This window comes from Lycium ferocissimum, chromosome 2 (assembly GCF_029784015.1).
Source record: "Lycium ferocissimum isolate CSIRO_LF1 chromosome 2, AGI_CSIRO_Lferr_CH_V1, whole genome shotgun sequence".
Taxonomy (NCBI): domain Eukaryota; kingdom Viridiplantae; phylum Streptophyta; class Magnoliopsida; order Solanales; family Solanaceae; genus Lycium; species Lycium ferocissimum.
This window is the reverse complement of record NC_081343.1, coordinates 68,436,322-68,455,269: the sequence shown is the minus strand read 5'-3', so window position 1 is coordinate 68,455,269 and position 18,948 is coordinate 68,436,322. Positions and strand designations below refer to the sequence as shown.

The window sequence follows — 18,948 nt, the reverse complement described above, 5'->3', positions numbered from 1 at the left end:
CAATTCCTCACTGTCACATCCTCATAATGCTTGCATAAATTATACATAAATATTTTGATAAGATACTTTTGCTTACTTGCAAAACATCAAAAAATAAGTAAGAAAATCATTTATTTTTGAGGAATTTTTTTTCATAGAAAATATTTAATTGTACTTCTCCTTAAACATGTTAATTAAATTTATACTCTATTAACAAAACAGTAAGGGTAGTTTAGAAAAAAGCCATAGATGACTTCTTGTTTTTTTAGAACATTAAATAATTTGAATAAATCAATTTGTTAAAACGACTAATAATTGGGATTGAATATTGTGACCAATACATTTTTTTGGCCTTCGATAAGGATTAAGCAAGTTCCATTGTCACAAGAAGGCGCGGCAGAAATATAATCTAGGAAAATGGCCTAGTTAGTACTAGATCTAGTTGTGATGATGGATATGTTATGGGGGTGGGAGAAAAGTTTAGGAGCATGCCCTGGATTTATGTTAATTGTCCAGTATTAATATTGCATTCAAAGTTGATACTCACACTAAAGTGATATTCCAATGATGTACCATATTGTATTGGTTTTTGTAGAAGTATAAGAAAAGTCAAAAAAAAAAAGGTATCGAATTTTCATCTTTTTATTGTTGCTGTTCTTTTGGCAGGCTTTGAAGATGGATTAGGAGGCAAAAGAATGTGAAATAATAATGGGACGTTTTGTGTGGTGGTGGGTTTGATAATGAATAATGATCATGAATTCTTGAATCATCAGTATGATGCACGCCGGCAGCTTTTCTCATGTCTCTTTCTCTCTTTCCCCTCAATAACCTCATTTTATTTGTCACGCCTACTCCCACTCACATATACTCAAGCTTCTACCTCTTTTCTATGTGTATCAAAAATAATAAAAAGCTAATCTCCTAAGCTCTTTCTTGGTCTCGACTTTTTGTATTTCTCTATTATTATACATAGCACTATCTATATCTTTTGTCAGACAATTTCTATATCTCCATGACCAAATAAACTATTTTCAGTCGTTTGAATGACTTCCCTAGAAGAATGACTAGGAAAGATTAAAGAATAGCAACCAAATCCCCATTTCATTCTTATTATTCCCTTCTTATCAACGGGCGCCTCGATAAAAAAGAAAAAGCAAAGTGAAATTTTTACTCCACTTTTTATTCTATGCCCACTATTCTCTCTTTCTTTAATTATGTAAATAGGCTCAAGCTGCTACAATCCAAGTTGGAGATATGCTTTTAATTCCTCCCACTCTTTCCTCCAACAACTCCACTTGATCATCTTTTGCTTTGTGAACCATCCAACAGAATCACTAAAAGGTTGTACTAGTAAACATTTATTCTTTTAACTTTGATGTGGGAGGCAAATGGATACTTTGTTTAGATTAGTTACCCTTCAACAACAACAACAAATCCAACACCAACAACAATCTGATCAGTCCTTTAACTCTAGCAGAACTTCAAGCAGTTCTAGATCTTCTAACAAAGTACAAAACACTACCTACAGTTCTTACAATTACAATCCTCACCATCAAGATCAAGACGAAGAATGCTTCAACTTTTTCATGGATGAAGATGATTTCTCTTCTTCTTCTTCTAAACACAACTACCCTCCTCCAAGTTACAATCAGTACCAACAAATTTCTAACACTCCCACACCAACAACCACTAGCAGTACCCCAACACAACAATCTTCTCATCATCACTATGATCATCAGTTCTCTCCAGCACGTGACTTGAACGTCGAATTTGCTTCCTCATTTTCCGGAAAATGGGCAACGGATATCCTTCTAGAAACTTCCCGTGCGATAGCCGATAAGAACAGCACACGCGTCCAACAGCTCATGTGGATGTTGAATGAGCTGAGTTCGCCTTATGGTGACACTGAACAAAAAATGGCTTCTTATTTTCTTCAAGCTTTGTTTAGCCGCATGACGGATTCTGGTGAACGTTGTTATCGGACGTTGTTGTCTGCTTCGGATAAAACATGTTCGTTCGAGTCAACGAGGAAGTTGGTTTTGAAATTCCAGGAAGTTAGCCCTTGGACAACTTTTGGTCACGTTGCGTCCAATGGTGCAATTATGGAAGCTTTAGAAGGTGAGAGCAAGTTGCATATAATTGATATTAGCAACACTTATTGTACTCAATGGCCTACTTTGCTAGAAGCACTTGCTACTCGCACCGACGAAACACCTCATCTCCGCCTCACCACGGTGGTTGCCTCCAGCAGCGCCACCGAAGGAGCAGCGTCCGTGCAAAAAGTGATGAAGGAAATTGGTAACAGAATGGAAAAATTTGCTAGGCTTATGGGCGTGCCGTTTAAGTTTAATGTCATACACCATATGGGAAATTTATCTGAATTGGATATTGGCGCGTTAGATATTAAAGAAGATGAAGCACTAGCAATTAATTGTATTGGTGCGTTACATTCGGTTACGCCAGCTGGCAATAGAAGGGACTATTTGATATCATTGTTTAGGAGGCTACAACCTAGGATTGTGACCATTGTTGAAGAAGAAGCTGATCTTGATGTTGGAGTTGATGGTTTCGATTTTGTCAAAGGTTTTCAAGAATGTTTGAAATGGATTAGGGTTTATTTTGAATCATTAGACGAGAGTTTTTCGAAAACAAGTAACGAACGTTTGATGCTAGAGCGACAAGCTGGAAGGTCGATTGTTGATTTACTTGCATGCCCTCCATCAGAGTCAATGGAGAGGCGGGAAACAGGGGCAAAATGGTCACATCGTATGCATGCAGGAGGGTTTAGTCCTTTTTTATATAGTGATGAAGTTTGTGATGATGTGAGGGCTTTATTGAGAAGGTATAAAGAAGGGTGGTCAATGACACAGTGTGGTGGAGATTCCATCGGCATATTCTTGTCATGGAAGGAAGAACCAGTGGTGTGGGCCAGTGCATGGAAGCCTTAAATTAGACCAAATTGGCGGTGAGTCACCATCGAGATCCCTCTCTTTGCTCTCTCACTTTAGTTAGTGGATTTGTTTGGAGTGGATATGGAGTCAAGAAAGGTACCTTTGGCTTTTTTTATTTTAAATGATTTGAATAGAAATTTTGAGATTTAATTAGTAGTAACATACTAATTCTCTCGGATATGATTAACCTTTTGTTAACATTGGTGATTGATTTCGGCATTCAAGAATAGTAAATTTGGTTTTCCAATTGAGTTCAAGTTATGTGCATTATGACTCTGTAATACTTCACTATTTTTAGTCTATTCAAGTTGCTTAAGTTAGCTGTGATACCAGGTAACTTTTTTTAACAAACATGATTTGATAACTCATAAAATAAAATAAATAATTTGTCATAACATGTTGCTAAATTATATTGATTCTTTGTACGTCCATAATATTTAAATCCTAGTTAAATTTCACTTATCATTTTGTACGTGTAAATAACTTAAAATCCTTTTGAATGCTGTTGATTACAATGATATTTATAGGTAATTAAGTGGTAATGCCTTCTGTGAGGAGTTGGTTAGTATAATCCAAACCAAATTTATGTCTTTCTTGCTAATACATCCGTTAGTCATATCATAGATGATTGACAAAATGCCAATATTGTTAAAGAGTAACGCACAAAAGTACTCCATCTGGATTCTATTGTCTTTATGGTTAGTAGGAGAACAACAAGACAAACAGTTAAAAGTAAAATATCAAGTACATATTTGATCTTAACGAAACTCAGTAGCCAGCATATTAAACTTTTCCATGTGTTTGGTCTAAATTTGCGTCTTGATGGAATGATATAAGCAGAGATGTTTGATGATCTTTAAAATAAGAAATAATTGGGACAGGGTTAGCCAAGTGATTAATGAAGTGGGAGGAGAACCACAAGGGTTGATGTTCAAATTTCGGCAGAGGCAAAACACATTAGGTTATTTCTTCTTATTTTTCTAAATTGTACAATTGTTGTGAGAGTTAGCATGTAAGTAATGGAATAGTTGAGGCGTCAACAAACTGATCTGGATATCAGCGTTATTTAAAAAAAAAAAAAATTGAGACAAAACGAAAAATGATCATAGGGTACTTGAAGGAATCAAAGGAGGAGTAGTAGGGTGGAGTTTGAGTGAATAGAGTGGGCAAAGAAGGGATCGTTATCTTTGGTTGGGACCATAGAATCTTAGGACGGCCATTAAGTTTAGGAACCATGTTTGGGAAAACAAAAGGTGTTTAATCTTTAGTGGTATAATAAATAATATAATTATATAAAATGGGATTATATATAAGTGGCCTGCACGCTATGTAGATATGGGTCTCTTTCATATTCTATTTCCTATTCATTTTTCCTTTTTTCTCCATACTTTAATGGGGAGAAGAAGTTGCTTTAGCCCACTTGAAGGCCAACCTTCCACATCAGTAAAATAAACTCAGGCCTCTGAAGTGGATGACTGCTTTTGAGTTTAGGCCCACTAAAAGAGAGAAAGCAAACAACAAACAGACATTCAGTAAACTTTTCTAATAGTAGTGGGAAGTGGGGGGGAACTACTTTTGATGAGACCTGCCCCCCCTCCACGTTAACAATATTCACTTCCTTTTCACCTTTTTTCTCTTGCTTTTTTAAAATTACGTAAGATCTTCATCTTCTTCATTTAGGGGGGCTTTCTTTATATATGATTACCAAAAGCATGGCCTCATTTATTAGTGTTTTGTCTATGATTGGTTTATTTGATTGTCTTTATTGCATAAAGGAGCCCCGGTTTTATCTATTATGGTGATCGAAAATTGACCAAGACTTTGCTATGATGACCAAAATAGTTGGTCTCGTCGGTTGTCCATTTGGGAAAATTATTTAGTAAATGACTTTATTATTTTTCTTTTTTTACAATTTTTGAACCTTTTAGATTATATTGTCTAATTTTTTTTTAAGCAATGGAAAATTATATGAGGAAACGTTAGACTATGATCAAAATTTATAAGTTATCGCAAATGTTAGATGACAGTCTAATATTTTATCGATAAAGTTGAGAAATATATAAGCAAACATTAGACTCGATTCTAACATTGTCAGAAGGTAATTTTTCAAAGATTATATTTGTGAACTTTTAAAAATAGGGATATAAAATCTAAATAGTGACCTTAAGAGATATATTTGTGTAAATCAGGCAATTGGCCACCGCCCGAAGAAGGTTGATCGATCCTTGTCACCCGTATTACAGAAAGGAATTTAATTAGCTTATATACATTGTTTAAAAGAAAAAGTGTGAAAAATGTTGAGTCTATTAGGCATCTGATGGAGGGGACTCTTTATATTATCCTCCTGTTTATTGTATGATTTATTATTATGTAATTGCAGTGCTGCAAGATGTGAAAGTGATATATTACCCAAAAAATGGATGGTTAATAATTAATTCAATAGACAGCGACTGCTCAACTACTCATGGATACAAGTCGTTTCCGGGAATAAAATTCAAAGGATATTTTTGTCTTTTCCGGTATTATTTTTCAGTGATGAGGGTACCATTTTCTTGGAGACAAAGTACAATGATAAACAAAGCTTCTAATTAAGGATTATGTTCTATCTTTTCCTTTAGTACGTACTTTGTTTTTGTTAAAAGGCAATCACTTGGCTTCTTAAACTGTTTCAGCATAACATAAACGAAATCATGAAATAAAAAGATAAGAGGAAACATTGGTTGTGGATAGTAGGACAAATAAAAGGAATAAAAAGATTGTTCACTCAATCCGTAGAAAGCAGCAAGAATTTAATTTACTAAGCAAGCGTTTGACCTGCAATTTACCACCCATCATTTTAATCTTTTTGAAGCTTACCAATTCTGTAGGTTAGTTTCAAAACTGTAGAATTTATTTTTGAATATTTTGAGGGGAAAAATCAACCAAATAGAAAAATCAAAGACCATATAAATCTTACTTCTGGAGTAGTTCTTGGTTTCTGCAAAGAAATCTCTCTAATGTCATCTCATCTCCAACAAATTTAAATTAATCTTCATTGTAAACAAACGGTACGTTCGTAAGTTTGAATCCAACACAGCTCTTAAACAAACGTACGTTGTAAGTAGACCTATTATTTCCCCAGACCCCAGTCATGGTAACTCAAGAATTACATTATTACGGTCCAATAGCCTAGGATAAGAATTGGACACAGCCGTTCAAAATCTAAAAAATTTACATCTATTGTTATTCTGCATGGAACTGGTTAATCTTTAAAGTGAGCAAGTAAAAAAATATACTACTACGATACAGTGATACACTATGGTAAATTTTTAGAAAACCAAAAAATTGCAAAATATATTGTACAAATGATTCCCTATTCCTCTTAACTCACTTTATTTCCTGCCACCTATAAGGAAGTCTCCATCTTTTATGCCAATAAACAGACACTCTGGACCATAAGGGGAAACCAAAATTGTACTCAAGAGGCTGGTCTACTGGCCCTGCCACTCTTAAAGGTAACCACACATACCTTGAATCCCTCAAGTCAGCTGGATTCCACCTATCTGCCATAAAAATAAAGGAACCATGTAGCTCAGGCAAAGGAAGCACAAATGTGCTCTGAGCAAAGAATGTTGTTTCTCTAAAAACTTTGTTCCCACCGATGCATGGATTTCCAATGGTCTCCCATGGGCCCATAATTGATTCAGCTGCATGGGCCAAAGCCTCGTTCGGAGCCCAACCAGTGCAGCCCGAAGTGATCATGTAATATGTCCCTTCATGTTTGAACAAAGCTGGGGCTTCCCTGTGTTGTCCAACAAGAACCCGTCTCATGGATTGGGTCACGTCTATGTAATCTTCGTTTAGTGGACCAATATGAAGCTCACTGTTGTCCTCCGAGGAGTAGACGAGATATGCTATACCATCCTCATCTTTGAAGAGTGTCATGTCCCTGCTTTCATATCCGTGGGGCCGTTTACTGTACAGATAATCGAAGGGACCAGTGGGGAAATCGCTAGAGGCAATGCCAACCGAAGCTTTCGTGTAGTTTGTATCATCAATATGCATCCACATTACATATTTACCTGTCTTCTCATTGTAAATTACTTTTGGCCTCTCCAGCACATTTAATTTATACAAATCATGTGTCTCATTATTTTCTTCTGCTGCCAAAACAATGCCTTCATTTTTCCACGTCCACAAATCTTTAGATGAATAGCAACCAACACCTATAACATCGACCTGAAAGGAAGAAAGAAGAGGGATGAAAAGCTGAAAAGTTATTGCTAAAACTAATTCCCAGATGACGAATAAATCTCAAATCTTTTGCCAAGACAGCAAAACCAATCTAGATAATGGACAAGTGATCAACAATCTGGGAACCTTGAAAAGCCTCATAATCTATACAGGGTCAGCCCGGATGCAATTCTTACCTCAAAACAACCTTGGAAAGTGAAAATTGAATACTGGTAGTTGGTGTTGTCTGTGTAAGGAGTAACAGGAGGTTGCTGATCATTTAACTTTACGATGTCGAGTAGCCTCACGGCTTTGGCAATAGTGTTCTCCTCATTGGACTTTGATTGGGTACCCTGAAGATAATGCTAGAGGTTCTGTGAAGTTGATGGGTAAGGATTAAGAAAGCTAGGGACCAGCGGAAAGTAGCTAAGAAAACTAGCCTCTCCTGTGCCACTTTTGGACTATAAGGAATGAAAGGAATATGAAGTTCTTTTTTTTGATAAGGTAAGATTTAAGAAAGGAATATGAAGTTATTTCCAGGCAATGAGAGAAGTCCACAGAATTAAAGAGAACTTTTTGGTATCATTTATCTTTTGGGCCAAAGGGCGTGGAACTCAGTGTTAGAGAGGAGAAAAAGGAACCTGGCAGGTTGGAAAATGAGATACTTATCCAAAAGAGTAAACTATGAGCATCCACACATATTTCATGTCTTTGTTACACACTCCAGTTAGTATTACAGGAAAGTTGGAAAAACATCAAAGGAATTTTCTATGGGATTCATCAAAGTGGGGAGAGGAAGTATCACTTAATAAAGTGGGAAATTGTCACGACCAAAGTATCGGGATAGACTTGGGAATAAAGATTTGAAGGTTCTTAACAAGGCTTTGGTGCAAGGTGGTTATGGAGATTTGGGATTGAGAAGAATGCTTTTTGGAGAGAGGTGATCACAGAAATATGGGATCTTGGAAGGGGAATGTAGGGCTAAAAGTGTTACACTTCCCTATAGGTGCGGTCTATGGAGGAATAATATGAAGGGAGGAAAGTATGGGAACTTCAATCCTCAATTGAACCACAAGAATTTATTGAAGAAATGAAAAGGGTTGAAGGAGAATTGACCTAATTTGGTTACAATTGAAACATAACACATGCAAAGAAAACATCGACAAATGTAGGAATTTAATCGAGAGAACCAAAGTATCAAAGCTTTAATTGAAAACTAACAAGTATTCAAACCTTGACTAGCCTCCAATGGTGTCTGAAGAGAGAAAATATGAAGATAACCTTTCCTCACAAACAATAACTTCAGTAATATGAGGTTCAACACAAATAATTAACTACTCCGTATTTATAATCTATGTTAACTCTAAGAATGGACCCATTAAGAAATAACAAGTTTTCAGCCTTGAAAATACAACTTAATAAAATGTGTTGCTGGAAGGGGATGTGCAGTACGCCTTGCAGGTTCTTCTAACTGTCAAACTCCAAATAGTTGCGAAGTGTGTGCGAGCGCGTACGTGCGGACAAAACCTATGATGTGTGGCCAGATTTAGCTCAAAGAGAACTCCAAAGAGTTTACAACGGAGGCCAGACCATCCCATATGCGGTCGTCCTACTCTATGACTTCAGAATTCCACTGTGATAGTATTGAAGTTTCTCCCAAATTGGCTTGAACCAAGGTGACTAGCCTTTGGGTCTTCCTCCCTCCATGAACACCCATCTTTGTAGCATTTTTTAACTAAAGTAGTGATTGCTTCCTTGAAATTCTTGGCCTAGGGTCCTGCGATGGGTCCACTAGGCATGGTCCACATGTTTGGACGCATTGGCCTTCCTGTTTCACTATCAGGTATCGCCTGTCCTACTAATTAGCAGTCCAAATTTGTTTTGTGCTAGGATTGATGCTATCTCAAATTCTCAATCCACTTAAAATTGCAATGGGGCCAATCCTACTAATTTATTTTTATTTTTTAGCACGGTGGGAAGTCACAGAATAAGATACAGGCTATTTCATTCTTTATTTGTTATAGTCATCAGTTCATTCTTGGCAAATCCAACCAGGAGTTCATAATCTAGTCTAGAGTAACAAGCCAAGAGCAGAAAGCACGCACAACTTCTTGTTAACAGCGCACAGCAGTATGCACTGATATGCTCTATGTAGGAATCTTTCATTATTAATTAAAAGAAAAGAGTTGAACCCAAGGAATGAAATACAGTGAGAAAGGGGCAAAAGATGCTAGTCATGTTCAAAGCATGCCAAACCTATCATTAACTAATAGGAACGAGGAGAAGGCCATTGTTCGAGTATAATAAGATTTCAGATTTCAGAAGTAACTTCAAATTACCAGTTTTCAAAAATAAAAGATTTCAGATGTAACTTCCAACGTTCTCTAGTATGTCAAGAAAGACCAAGAGCAACACAAGGCCATGTTTCTTTCTATTAAAAAGGATAGTTATAGGAGAGATAGAAGGTCACTTTTTTTCCTTCACATTTTCAGCATTGTTGATTCAAGTATGATATTTCTATTTATACTTGGAATCTAATCCACAATCTTCATCATCTACCCTGCATCATATTGAAAGTAGTCTTTCCCAACAGCTGAGTACAAATATGAACTAATAGGAACAAAAGAAAGGAGATCGAAAAGCTGAAATAAGCAACCACGTTATACAAAAGCATTACCTAGTTCAATGTAGAAAATAAACAAGATGCATCCACTAGTTCACATGTATATGCACTTCTAGAGAAGAGAAGAGGGGCACAAATTCCATATGTTACAAGACACAGAATGACAGTTTAAGTAAAGAGAAAACTGTAACATAAGTTATTCACCTATAAAAATGCATGAAATCCAGAACTTACTCGTGCTGCTCCTTTTTTGTGAGCATGATATGTTGGCCCATCTTTATATTCTCCATACCAATAATACATTTTTGTCCTCTGATCGTATAGAATGCCTCCCCCATGAGCTTGTATAGGGTTTCCCTCAGTATCCAACCACATTCTTCCAGGGTAATAATAATAGGTATCATTTTCAAAAATCTTCCGAGGATCTATAGCAGTTCTTTGACCAGGGAAAAAAACATGCCTTAGCTGGGAAGACTCATCAAGAAATTCTTCAATCAAGGTGGTTGGCACCTTAGGCTTTCGTTTGACAGCACGTGGGGATCGCTTCCTTGGTGGTGGCATCTGTATATTTTCCTCCTCAACCTCTTCAAGCTCACGAAAGTATGAGTGCTGGTTCATACGTAAGTGTGACTCTCCATGGTGTGTATCTTTTTGGCTAATAAAGCAGTATAGATTAAGTAAAAGAAGGCAACCGACTAGGCTCCATACGAGAACTGAAAATGAGCATCTGCGTCCTGCATTGCAACGTAAAGTGGTTGGGTTCCTGGATTTGTTCTTGAACCTCATTTTGTTCCTTTTTTTTTTATCTTGAAGATAATGCTGCAGTAAAGAAAATCAAACCAATGGAGATCCAGAACTACAGTCACAACCACAAAAAAGAAAATATATATGCAGAGCATATAGAGAAAATATGTGTTTGCATTTGCATGTACCCACTCATATCTCTAAGAAAAGGTAAATATTTTGTAAATAAATGAAATTGCGTAACTTGTACAAACAGGCATTAAAAATGTCTAAAATCAAGTTTCCGAAGTTTAAGACTCTGTTAGCATTAACTGCTGACAATGTCATACATGCATAATCAATTGTTTGAACAGCAATTCAATCAATGTAGTGGATTTCTTGAGCACTAACAACAGCTACAAACAAATAGAGCATATTTATCAGTGAGCACGGGCGACTTGTTAATCGCAAGTAATAGGAAATTCTTTTAGATTTTCAGAATTCAATTTTCCATTGACTATAGCCTGAAAGGATAAGGGCATGCTCCAAGTTGTAAATAAAACATAAGGCTTTAATCCAAAATTGCATATAGATGAGTTGAGACCAATTTCACCTATAAGCCTGTGATGGGTAGGCGCTCTATAAAATAGAGGCCAATATCCCTAGTCCCTACTAAACTTTGCTTCTTTTTTTCAGTTTGTGAGAGTGGAAATTGGTCTCAACTTAAGTTCCAACCTCAACCACTGCTGCTAAAATGTATTTGAACAGTATGTACATCTCAATATCAATACAAAGATTGCAACTTTATCACACACACAAAAAAAAACTAAAAAAAAAAAAAACAAAAATGCAAAGATTTTATGTTACGATGCACTTGCATCCCTCTATGATCTTGATTATCATTTGACATAGATGCCTAAAGGAATAATTAACTGAGAGCATAAGTTTCAGCAGAGACATCGATAGGCTAAATTGATCAGCTCAAGATCCACAAAGACTTACCAATTAGCAAGAATCCCACAAACTCTTAACAAAATGTGAAAGCCAGTTGAAAGAGCTTACTAATTGAAGTAGAAGAAAAAGGCAAAGGGGGAACTGTAAGAATCAAATTCTACTGAGGCAAAAAAAACTTACCAGAAAATTGAACGAAATATCTAGACATATGTGAGCGATACAGTTCAGCTAATAATCAACTTCTTTGCATATGAATTTCCTTAAGATCAGCTGCTTGACTAGCTGTTAAAGGTTAATTTGGGTATTTAATTTCAGTAAAATCTTGCCCCAACATACCCAAAATGTAGGGGAAGATAAGGGTTAATGACTAGGAAAAGGTTGAGTAAGTAGTTTATTGGATCTTGGAATGATAATTATGATTATGATGATAACTTCAGACTAAAGATCCTTCCTTGGCCCCTCCAAATTCCACCTTTCTATTTTACTTCTCTTCACTGTGACGATGTCTCTCTCTCTCTCTCTAGAGCACTTTCTCGAAGGGTTACAATGATGGAAATTCTTTGATTCTTAGCTGAAGGGTTCTTTTTGTGGGTTTTCGACCATTAGCTGTCTAATGGAGGATTAAGTACTTAATTATTGTTTCATTATATGTTTATGATTAACTTTACTTGTATCACCACTGCCAACACGTTTATATCTATGCTAATAATTATTAAATTCTCCACTTTAGGAGAACTAATAAATTATGGTGTTGCCTTGCGCACCCAAGGTGTGATCCAGATTGAGAACTATATGATTTCATGTTTAAATTTAAGGGAAGTAAAGATGATTTTTTAATGAACACAATTAAATTTGCCCCATTTGAGAAAAATGAAGTAGTTATGTGGGGTGGGATATTAGATTTATTAATAGTAACATGCTTGTTGCTGTTTAAGATGATCCACGTTGAGTAGATAGCCAATGGCTAACTGATGACTGTTGGGTGTGTGTGTGTCAAAATATTTAAAAGCATTCAATTCATTTAGTAATGTTTTCACGTGATCTTTTTCAACCTCTACTTTCTCTAGTTTCTTTGTGGGCAAATATTGCCATCCCCAGTTAAGGCTGTAAATCAATGACTTTGTGCCATTACCTAATACTTATATGTGTTCCTTTATTTTCAAGACACGTATTTACTGCTATATTATGCGTAGACTTGGATCATTTTTTTAATAATTTCTGGAAGTTGGTTGAATCATGAATGCACCAACTGTTTAACATAAGAAATAGAACTGCTGCGAGGTAGCCAACCAACATCAGGTGTCCCTAGTTTCTTCGGTCAACGAGGTTTTCAATTATGCATTTGTCATCAATCCTCATGTATGTTTTAGGAAATAGATTCAAGGCAAAAGACATATACTGACCCTTAATTAAACTCCAAAAGTCGATATCATATTTAAACTTTATCAGTGATCTATTACATACTTAATATATAAAAAAGTGATATTATTTGCTCTCTAAGAGCTGGTGTGACATAAAATGTAAAAATAATTAAAAAATAGGTGCGTTTTGATTAAAATTAATTTATTTTTCCTTTTTTTAATACCAAATTTTATATTTTTTTAATCCCACCCCCACGCCCCACCCGTCCCTTTCTCCTCCATACTCACCCACCCACCCGCGTTCTTCCTTCATTTTTCTTCATAATGACCAGTATCTTTCCACTATATTTTTTTTTTATTGCAATCCCTTCCACCTTTCTTCTTCATCCGCACTCCCTTTTTCTTTCCTATCTTCTCTCCTCCCCCTGATTTCCTCCATTTTTCCTATCATATCCATTATCTCCTTCATTATAATTTTTCAGAGGAATATTCCAAATCAAAATTCAAGAATTTTTTAGGGACCAAAATAACTGAAAAGAAAAATAAAAAAATAAAAGTGCAAATGAAAGATGAATGTCTTCGCTCTCAAATCAATGGTGACTTTCTATTGTGATTTATGGTGATGGGTTGGTGGGGAACGGTAAAGAGGAATTGATAGTGGTATTTTGATTTTGGTGGTGGCTATTGAAATCATTGGAGGTGATGGTAGATGAAATTGATGGTAATGGTATCGTGACTTTTCTCGTGTTGGTAGTCCTCAAATTGTAGTGGTGCTCAGTGGCGTGAAGGATTTGGGGTGGGGTGGCGCGAAGGTGGAGAAGATGGTGGGTTGGGTTGGGGGGGGGGGAGGGTGAAATGAAGAAGATGGAAAATCGCTTTTTGTTAAAATTTAAAATCATTTTTTACTTTAATTTTGTGAATAAAGTAAAAAAAATTGTGAAAGAATAAAAAAAAAATGTGAAAGAATAAATAACGCTGCATGGTGGAACACTTCCACACCTGAGACTGGTTATATGTGCGTCAGGGGTAAATAATATCACTTTTTTTATATATTAGGTGTGTTATAGGTCACTAGTAAAGTTTAAGTGTGATATCGACTTTTGGGGTATAGTTAAGGGGTCAATCTATGTCTTTTGCCTAGATTTAACTAATATTCACAGATCCTGTAAATAATTTCTACTATCCGACTACTTTATCAACTGTAATAAATTACTGTAATAAATTTACTTTTTGTGAAGGGATACTTGTAGTTATTTTTTTACTAGCGCAGACACGCGTGCCGTGTCACACTCCAATTTTCGATGTGTACGACGCACCCGACCCTTACATATATAATGCATAATGATACAAATAATCCGCATTAACTCTCGTATATGACTCATAATCACATCGCCCTTAAACCATGAAATGAGAGCACATTGTAAACTTTTCAAAAAAACACGCTTTTCGTCCGTCTCAAATCGAGGAAAATCAGAACATATGAAACTCTTCATTATAACTTGCATAATTGATACATGCGCCATATGCTGCAGCCGCTTACAAACCGATACATTATATATAGGGACGCGGTTTCCGTCAAAGTCTCTAACATACCCCAAGATACCATATATATATATATAACTCGACTCAGAAGACTCAGAGGATCAATTCGATCTCGCCAATCCGTATCCTCCGGAACATCTTTCTTCTAATCCGTATACACCGCGCTGGCATAAAAACGCGTTTCCTGCTCGAAGAAAGTGAGAAACAGCCAAGACGACTCGATATGAGTGAACAAAGATAAAACGTCTCATTCTGAAACATGTCACATATCGGGGACAAACAATGTTAATCATACCGAAATAAGTTAGTATTAGAACGTTTGCGAACATAAGGCTTGCCACCGAAACATAAATCATGCCTCGTCAATATAACGATCAACATTATGGAACTTAGAAACATAATTAGATAATCATCTTGTACATATGCATGGATATACGTGCCCCTTACGTCTAAACATGAGGGAATGAGATAAAATCATCATATCCATGTACATATAACGTTGCCCCATAAGCCTCAATTCCAGCCGAGGGACGCGTAATCAAATCATCATGTCATCATGTCATCATGCCATCATGTCATCATATGTATATATATATATATATATATATACACACCACCCGCTTGGTTCTTCACTAGCGGCGGACTCGCGTACAAACGAGATCATGTTCCATCACGAAAATATTTTATCATACTTAGCTCGTCATCCATGGTAGGAATGGCTTGTGGGCGCATCATCATATCATATAACGCGGTTTTCTCCCGCCCTCTATTGGAAAATATGACGTGTGATATTAATGCAGGGCAAAAAGGGGAGTTGCACGAATACAAAATGGCCCCGTCCGGGACGAAAAGAAGAGAAAAAGAAAGGAAAAAGAGGGGCGTGTGTAATAACAAGCTCGCACGAGCATAAGAGAGTGAGAGAGAGAAACCATACGCACACAAATCATCTTTTGTTGACTCCGTTTTCTATCAATTAGAAGGCCACACAAATCGACATGGAATGGTTGATGGAACAAATCAACGCTCGAGTACCCGAATCATGGAAGAGAGTCACACTTTAAACGCTTGTGAATATCATTACGAAACATGTCACATAGCGTATGCTCGTGTGTGTGTTTGATGGATCATAAACATATATCGAGCCAATCCGAGCCCGCACGTATGTTGAAAGTTACGGCAATATTCATTATAGAATGAATTTGCGAACATATCAAAGCAATCCGGCTCCGTCTATGAAAGTTACATTTTTTATTATTATTAGACATAGAATCTTTTACGAACAAAAAAATTCTTTGGAAATTGGTGATTTCGGGTTTAATGGCATTTGAATGGAATCCAATCATACATAAGACTTAAGGACCATATTTCTACTACATTAAGAATGCCAACATTAAGAAGTAAGGAGTTGTTAAGAATCGTAAACATGCTTAACGGATTAAGATGTTGAACGGAGTCACCCTGTAAGGCACATATCATGTCATATCTTACTTACGTCTAAGACATGACCAAAGAAAGAACGAGTAAGTCCTTTACATACCTCGTCCGCTTCCTAAGCTAATCCAAACCTAAGTCTCGGCTTCCCAAGATCTACAACAACATCATTAAGTACTACCATTAGCCATAAGCACTTAAGAATTCAATTCCAAGCTAGGTATATCGCTTTATTTACAAATCTTTGGCTAAAACATTGTCCCCTGAAATAAACTCAACATCCCCGAGAATTCAACTCGGCCAAATCTTCAACAACAATACCAACAACCATTTCCACATACCACAACATGTACAAACCATCCATAACACATGAAAAATAAGATTGAACCTTACCTTTCCCACTTGGTTCTTCACTCGAGGGCCAGATTGAGCCTTGCAAGAATATGCGACTTCAGCTATATGTTTCAACAACTACACCACGTTAATTATTAGACCTTCCAATTGGTTGAATTGCAGAGGTATGGGGAATCGTGGATAAATATTTTTTGATCACTTTATTCATGATCATCAATTTCGTGTTATGGCCGAACGGTCCCTTGTGTTTTCTCCTGATTGTAAAATCTTGAATTTTGTACGTATGAGGCCGGTGTGTATGGAATGGGAGGTATGTCTGCGTTTCCGAGTATGATTAATTTGTCATCTTTTAGCTACTTATATAATGTATCTACGAAGATGTGGCCCATGGCCCACCTACATGTTAGGGAATGACGTGCCGGGTATAGGATGTCGGTTGTGTGTGGGCGGCTTCTTATTTGTACGATTATGAAATGTCAATTCTTTCATAAATTAACTTTAACCCCAAATTTTCCTTAATAGCCCGGTTTTCTACGCCAATAAAAATGTGATGAAGATGATTAACTTCTTTTATATAATGTATGTGTGGCCCGTGGCCCGCCTTAAAACAAAATCGTGTTAAAAGTCTCTACTTCGTATCCCGATAAAAAATGTCTTGTCCTTAACTTGTCACATAGTCTTGTCATTATCCCAATGTACAAATTACGGGATATAACACGTTGTATGTATGTTTCATATCAATTTATACATATTTTAAAAATAGTATAAATAATATTAAAAACATGTAAGTAATGAGTAACAATTATTCTAATATATCAAATATTAAGGTTGATTCTAAACCTAGAAAAATGACTTTTCTTCATTACCTCTTTCTTTATTTATCCCTTTTTTTTACTGTTTAAACTTTGAATTTTCTAAATGTTAATATATGCAATTGATTGCTAAATTTTCTTCTAAAAGCACAAATCTTCTCTAATATGGCATGTGCAACTTTAAGAGTTCTTTCCAGTTAATTTGACAACTATGTATTTGAGCATCATATAATATTATTTACATAAATTTCTCGGTAATTTAAACTTGAAGAATTATCAAAACAAATCAAAATGTTGAAATTGAACCAAAACACTAACCTGAAACAATTCCTCAACTAATTAAACTAAATACAAACTAAAACGCAGAAATAATCTCTTCTCTAACTTAGCTTCTTTGTGTAATTTTTCTTGTTTTCATATGTGTGCGTAGGGGGATGTCATAACAGGCTCGTGAAAACAAAAATCAATATATCACCTTTAATATTAGGATTAAAAAAATTACTCTAATTGACTGAAATTAAATTATCAGTTTAGCTTTTCATAACCAATAAAAGAGAGTTAAAATTATGAATTGTTTAAGGTTTAATAAGCATAACGCAAGTGTCAAGATATTGTTTTTCAGTTTTCCAAAAAAGAAGTAGGTATTGAAAGTTTTTAATTCCAGTTGCTTTTCTGGTGAAGCATAAGCATTCTTGAACTGTTTGTTTCTAAATTGTTCTTAATATATGAACATCAATTCGCAAAGAAAACCTATAATCTGGATATAAAATTTCAAACAACTCATAATATACTACTAATTTTTGTACCATATAATCTGGATAAGAACTCATGTAAAAATTTAAATAAAAAATTATAAATTATGTCCAATAGTTCAAAAGAAAATTCATATCATATTACATGTTACCCTATATATAAGCTCTTAAATAGGAAAGAAAAAAAAATGTACCTGTTGAGATAGTATTGAGCAAAATCCATATTTACGGAAAGAAGAGAATTAGTGATTTACCACTTTTGTTATAAACCTTTATATAGTACAAGAAAGATATGAAAGATTATAGATAATTATTAGTACTAATTACAGGTGGAAGCTCAAAGGATAAAACAAATGAGGTTGAAATGTGAAAAGATCTACAGCATTTCTTAATTTACCCTTCATAAAAAACTTCTATTAAATGTTAATTTCAGGTGCATTGAATTAATTAATGGAGAGGACTTTCAGCATACCCAAACAGAAGACACTCAGTTGCTACACTGACCTGTTTAGCATCTATTAGAATTGCTCTATTATTAGTGAAGGAATCATTTAAGAGGTCAAATAAACATAACTATGGTAAGAAACGTTTTGGGGAACCATTAAATACGGATTTGGATTCATAGAATTTTGAGGGTGTGAAGAATTTTATATTCCAATATAAAGAAAAAATTATTTAACTGATAAACTTGTAATTTAATCTTTTTGTAATTAACATATTACTCTTAATTAGATGTTTTATTACATTTTGATTTACTGCAGGGGCAAAATCGTAATTCAACCTTAAAGATAGGAGCTTTTCATTTTTAGTATTATCTTTAGTCCCTCAGCACGTGTGTTGCACGTGTATATCAAATCATATAATATACTATTTTGTAATAATTAATTTTTGAATTGTGGATCGGCATATGGTGGCTTGACTGTCCCCGCCAATTTGATTGGATATCGCCTGAATCAAGAAAGACAAATCATCAAAGTTTTAGTCAGACACATGTGAGTTTTTTCACTTATCTTGATTTTATTTTACGAGGTACAAACAAGTTATGAAGCTTAACTAATATTTTCAAAGATTATATTAACGTGTATGTTCCTTTGTAGCATTTTGCACGATTCTATTCAAGGGTGGTTTTTAATTCCCACCCTTACTGAGTGTACATTTTATTTTTACCCTTCGCGCAAATACCTCGTGGTTCGGGGTTCAAACCCTGGTTCGAGTAAAAAAAAATGGCAAGACATTTAAATTTTTAACTTTTTT

General features: G+C 35.5%; 2 protein-coding genes and 1 pseudogene across 3 annotated transcripts; 2 read left to right on the top strand and 1 right to left on the bottom strand.

Annotated features, from left to right (window-relative positions):
* Nucleotides 1-892: 892 nt before the first annotated feature.
* Nucleotides 893-3,177, top strand: LOC132047072 (protein SHORT-ROOT). Its single transcript, XM_059437966.1, has one exon. The coding sequence runs from the start codon at nt 1,368-1,370 to the stop codon at nt 2,925-2,927; it is 1,560 nt and encodes a 519-aa protein (XP_059293949.1). The 5' UTR covers nt 893-1,367; the 3' UTR covers nt 2,928-3,177.
* A 2,845-nt stretch (nt 3,178-6,022) lies between these two features.
* On the bottom strand, nt 6,023-12,115 carry LOC132047071 (uncharacterized). 2 transcript variants are annotated; one of them, XM_059437963.1, is made up of 3 exons: nt 11,623-12,115; nt 10,000-10,584; nt 6,023-7,148 (listed from the first exon to the last, which is right to left on the bottom strand). In XM_059437963.1, the coding sequence occupies exons 2-3, from the start codon at nt 10,549-10,551 to the stop codon at nt 6,297-6,299; spliced, it is 1,404 nt and encodes a 467-aa protein (XP_059293946.1). In that variant the 5' UTR covers nt 10,552-10,584; nt 11,623-12,115; the 3' UTR covers nt 6,023-6,296. The 2 variants fall into 2 exon arrangements, with proteins under 2 accessions (XP_059293946.1, XP_059293948.1); XM_059437965.1 differs by having other exon boundaries at nt 10,000-10,499.
* A 5,393-nt stretch (nt 12,116-17,508) lies between these two features.
* The window catches only part of LOC132047895 (casparian strip membrane protein 1-like), a 3,005-nt pseudogene continuing 1,565 nt past the window's right edge, over nt 17,509-18,948 (top strand).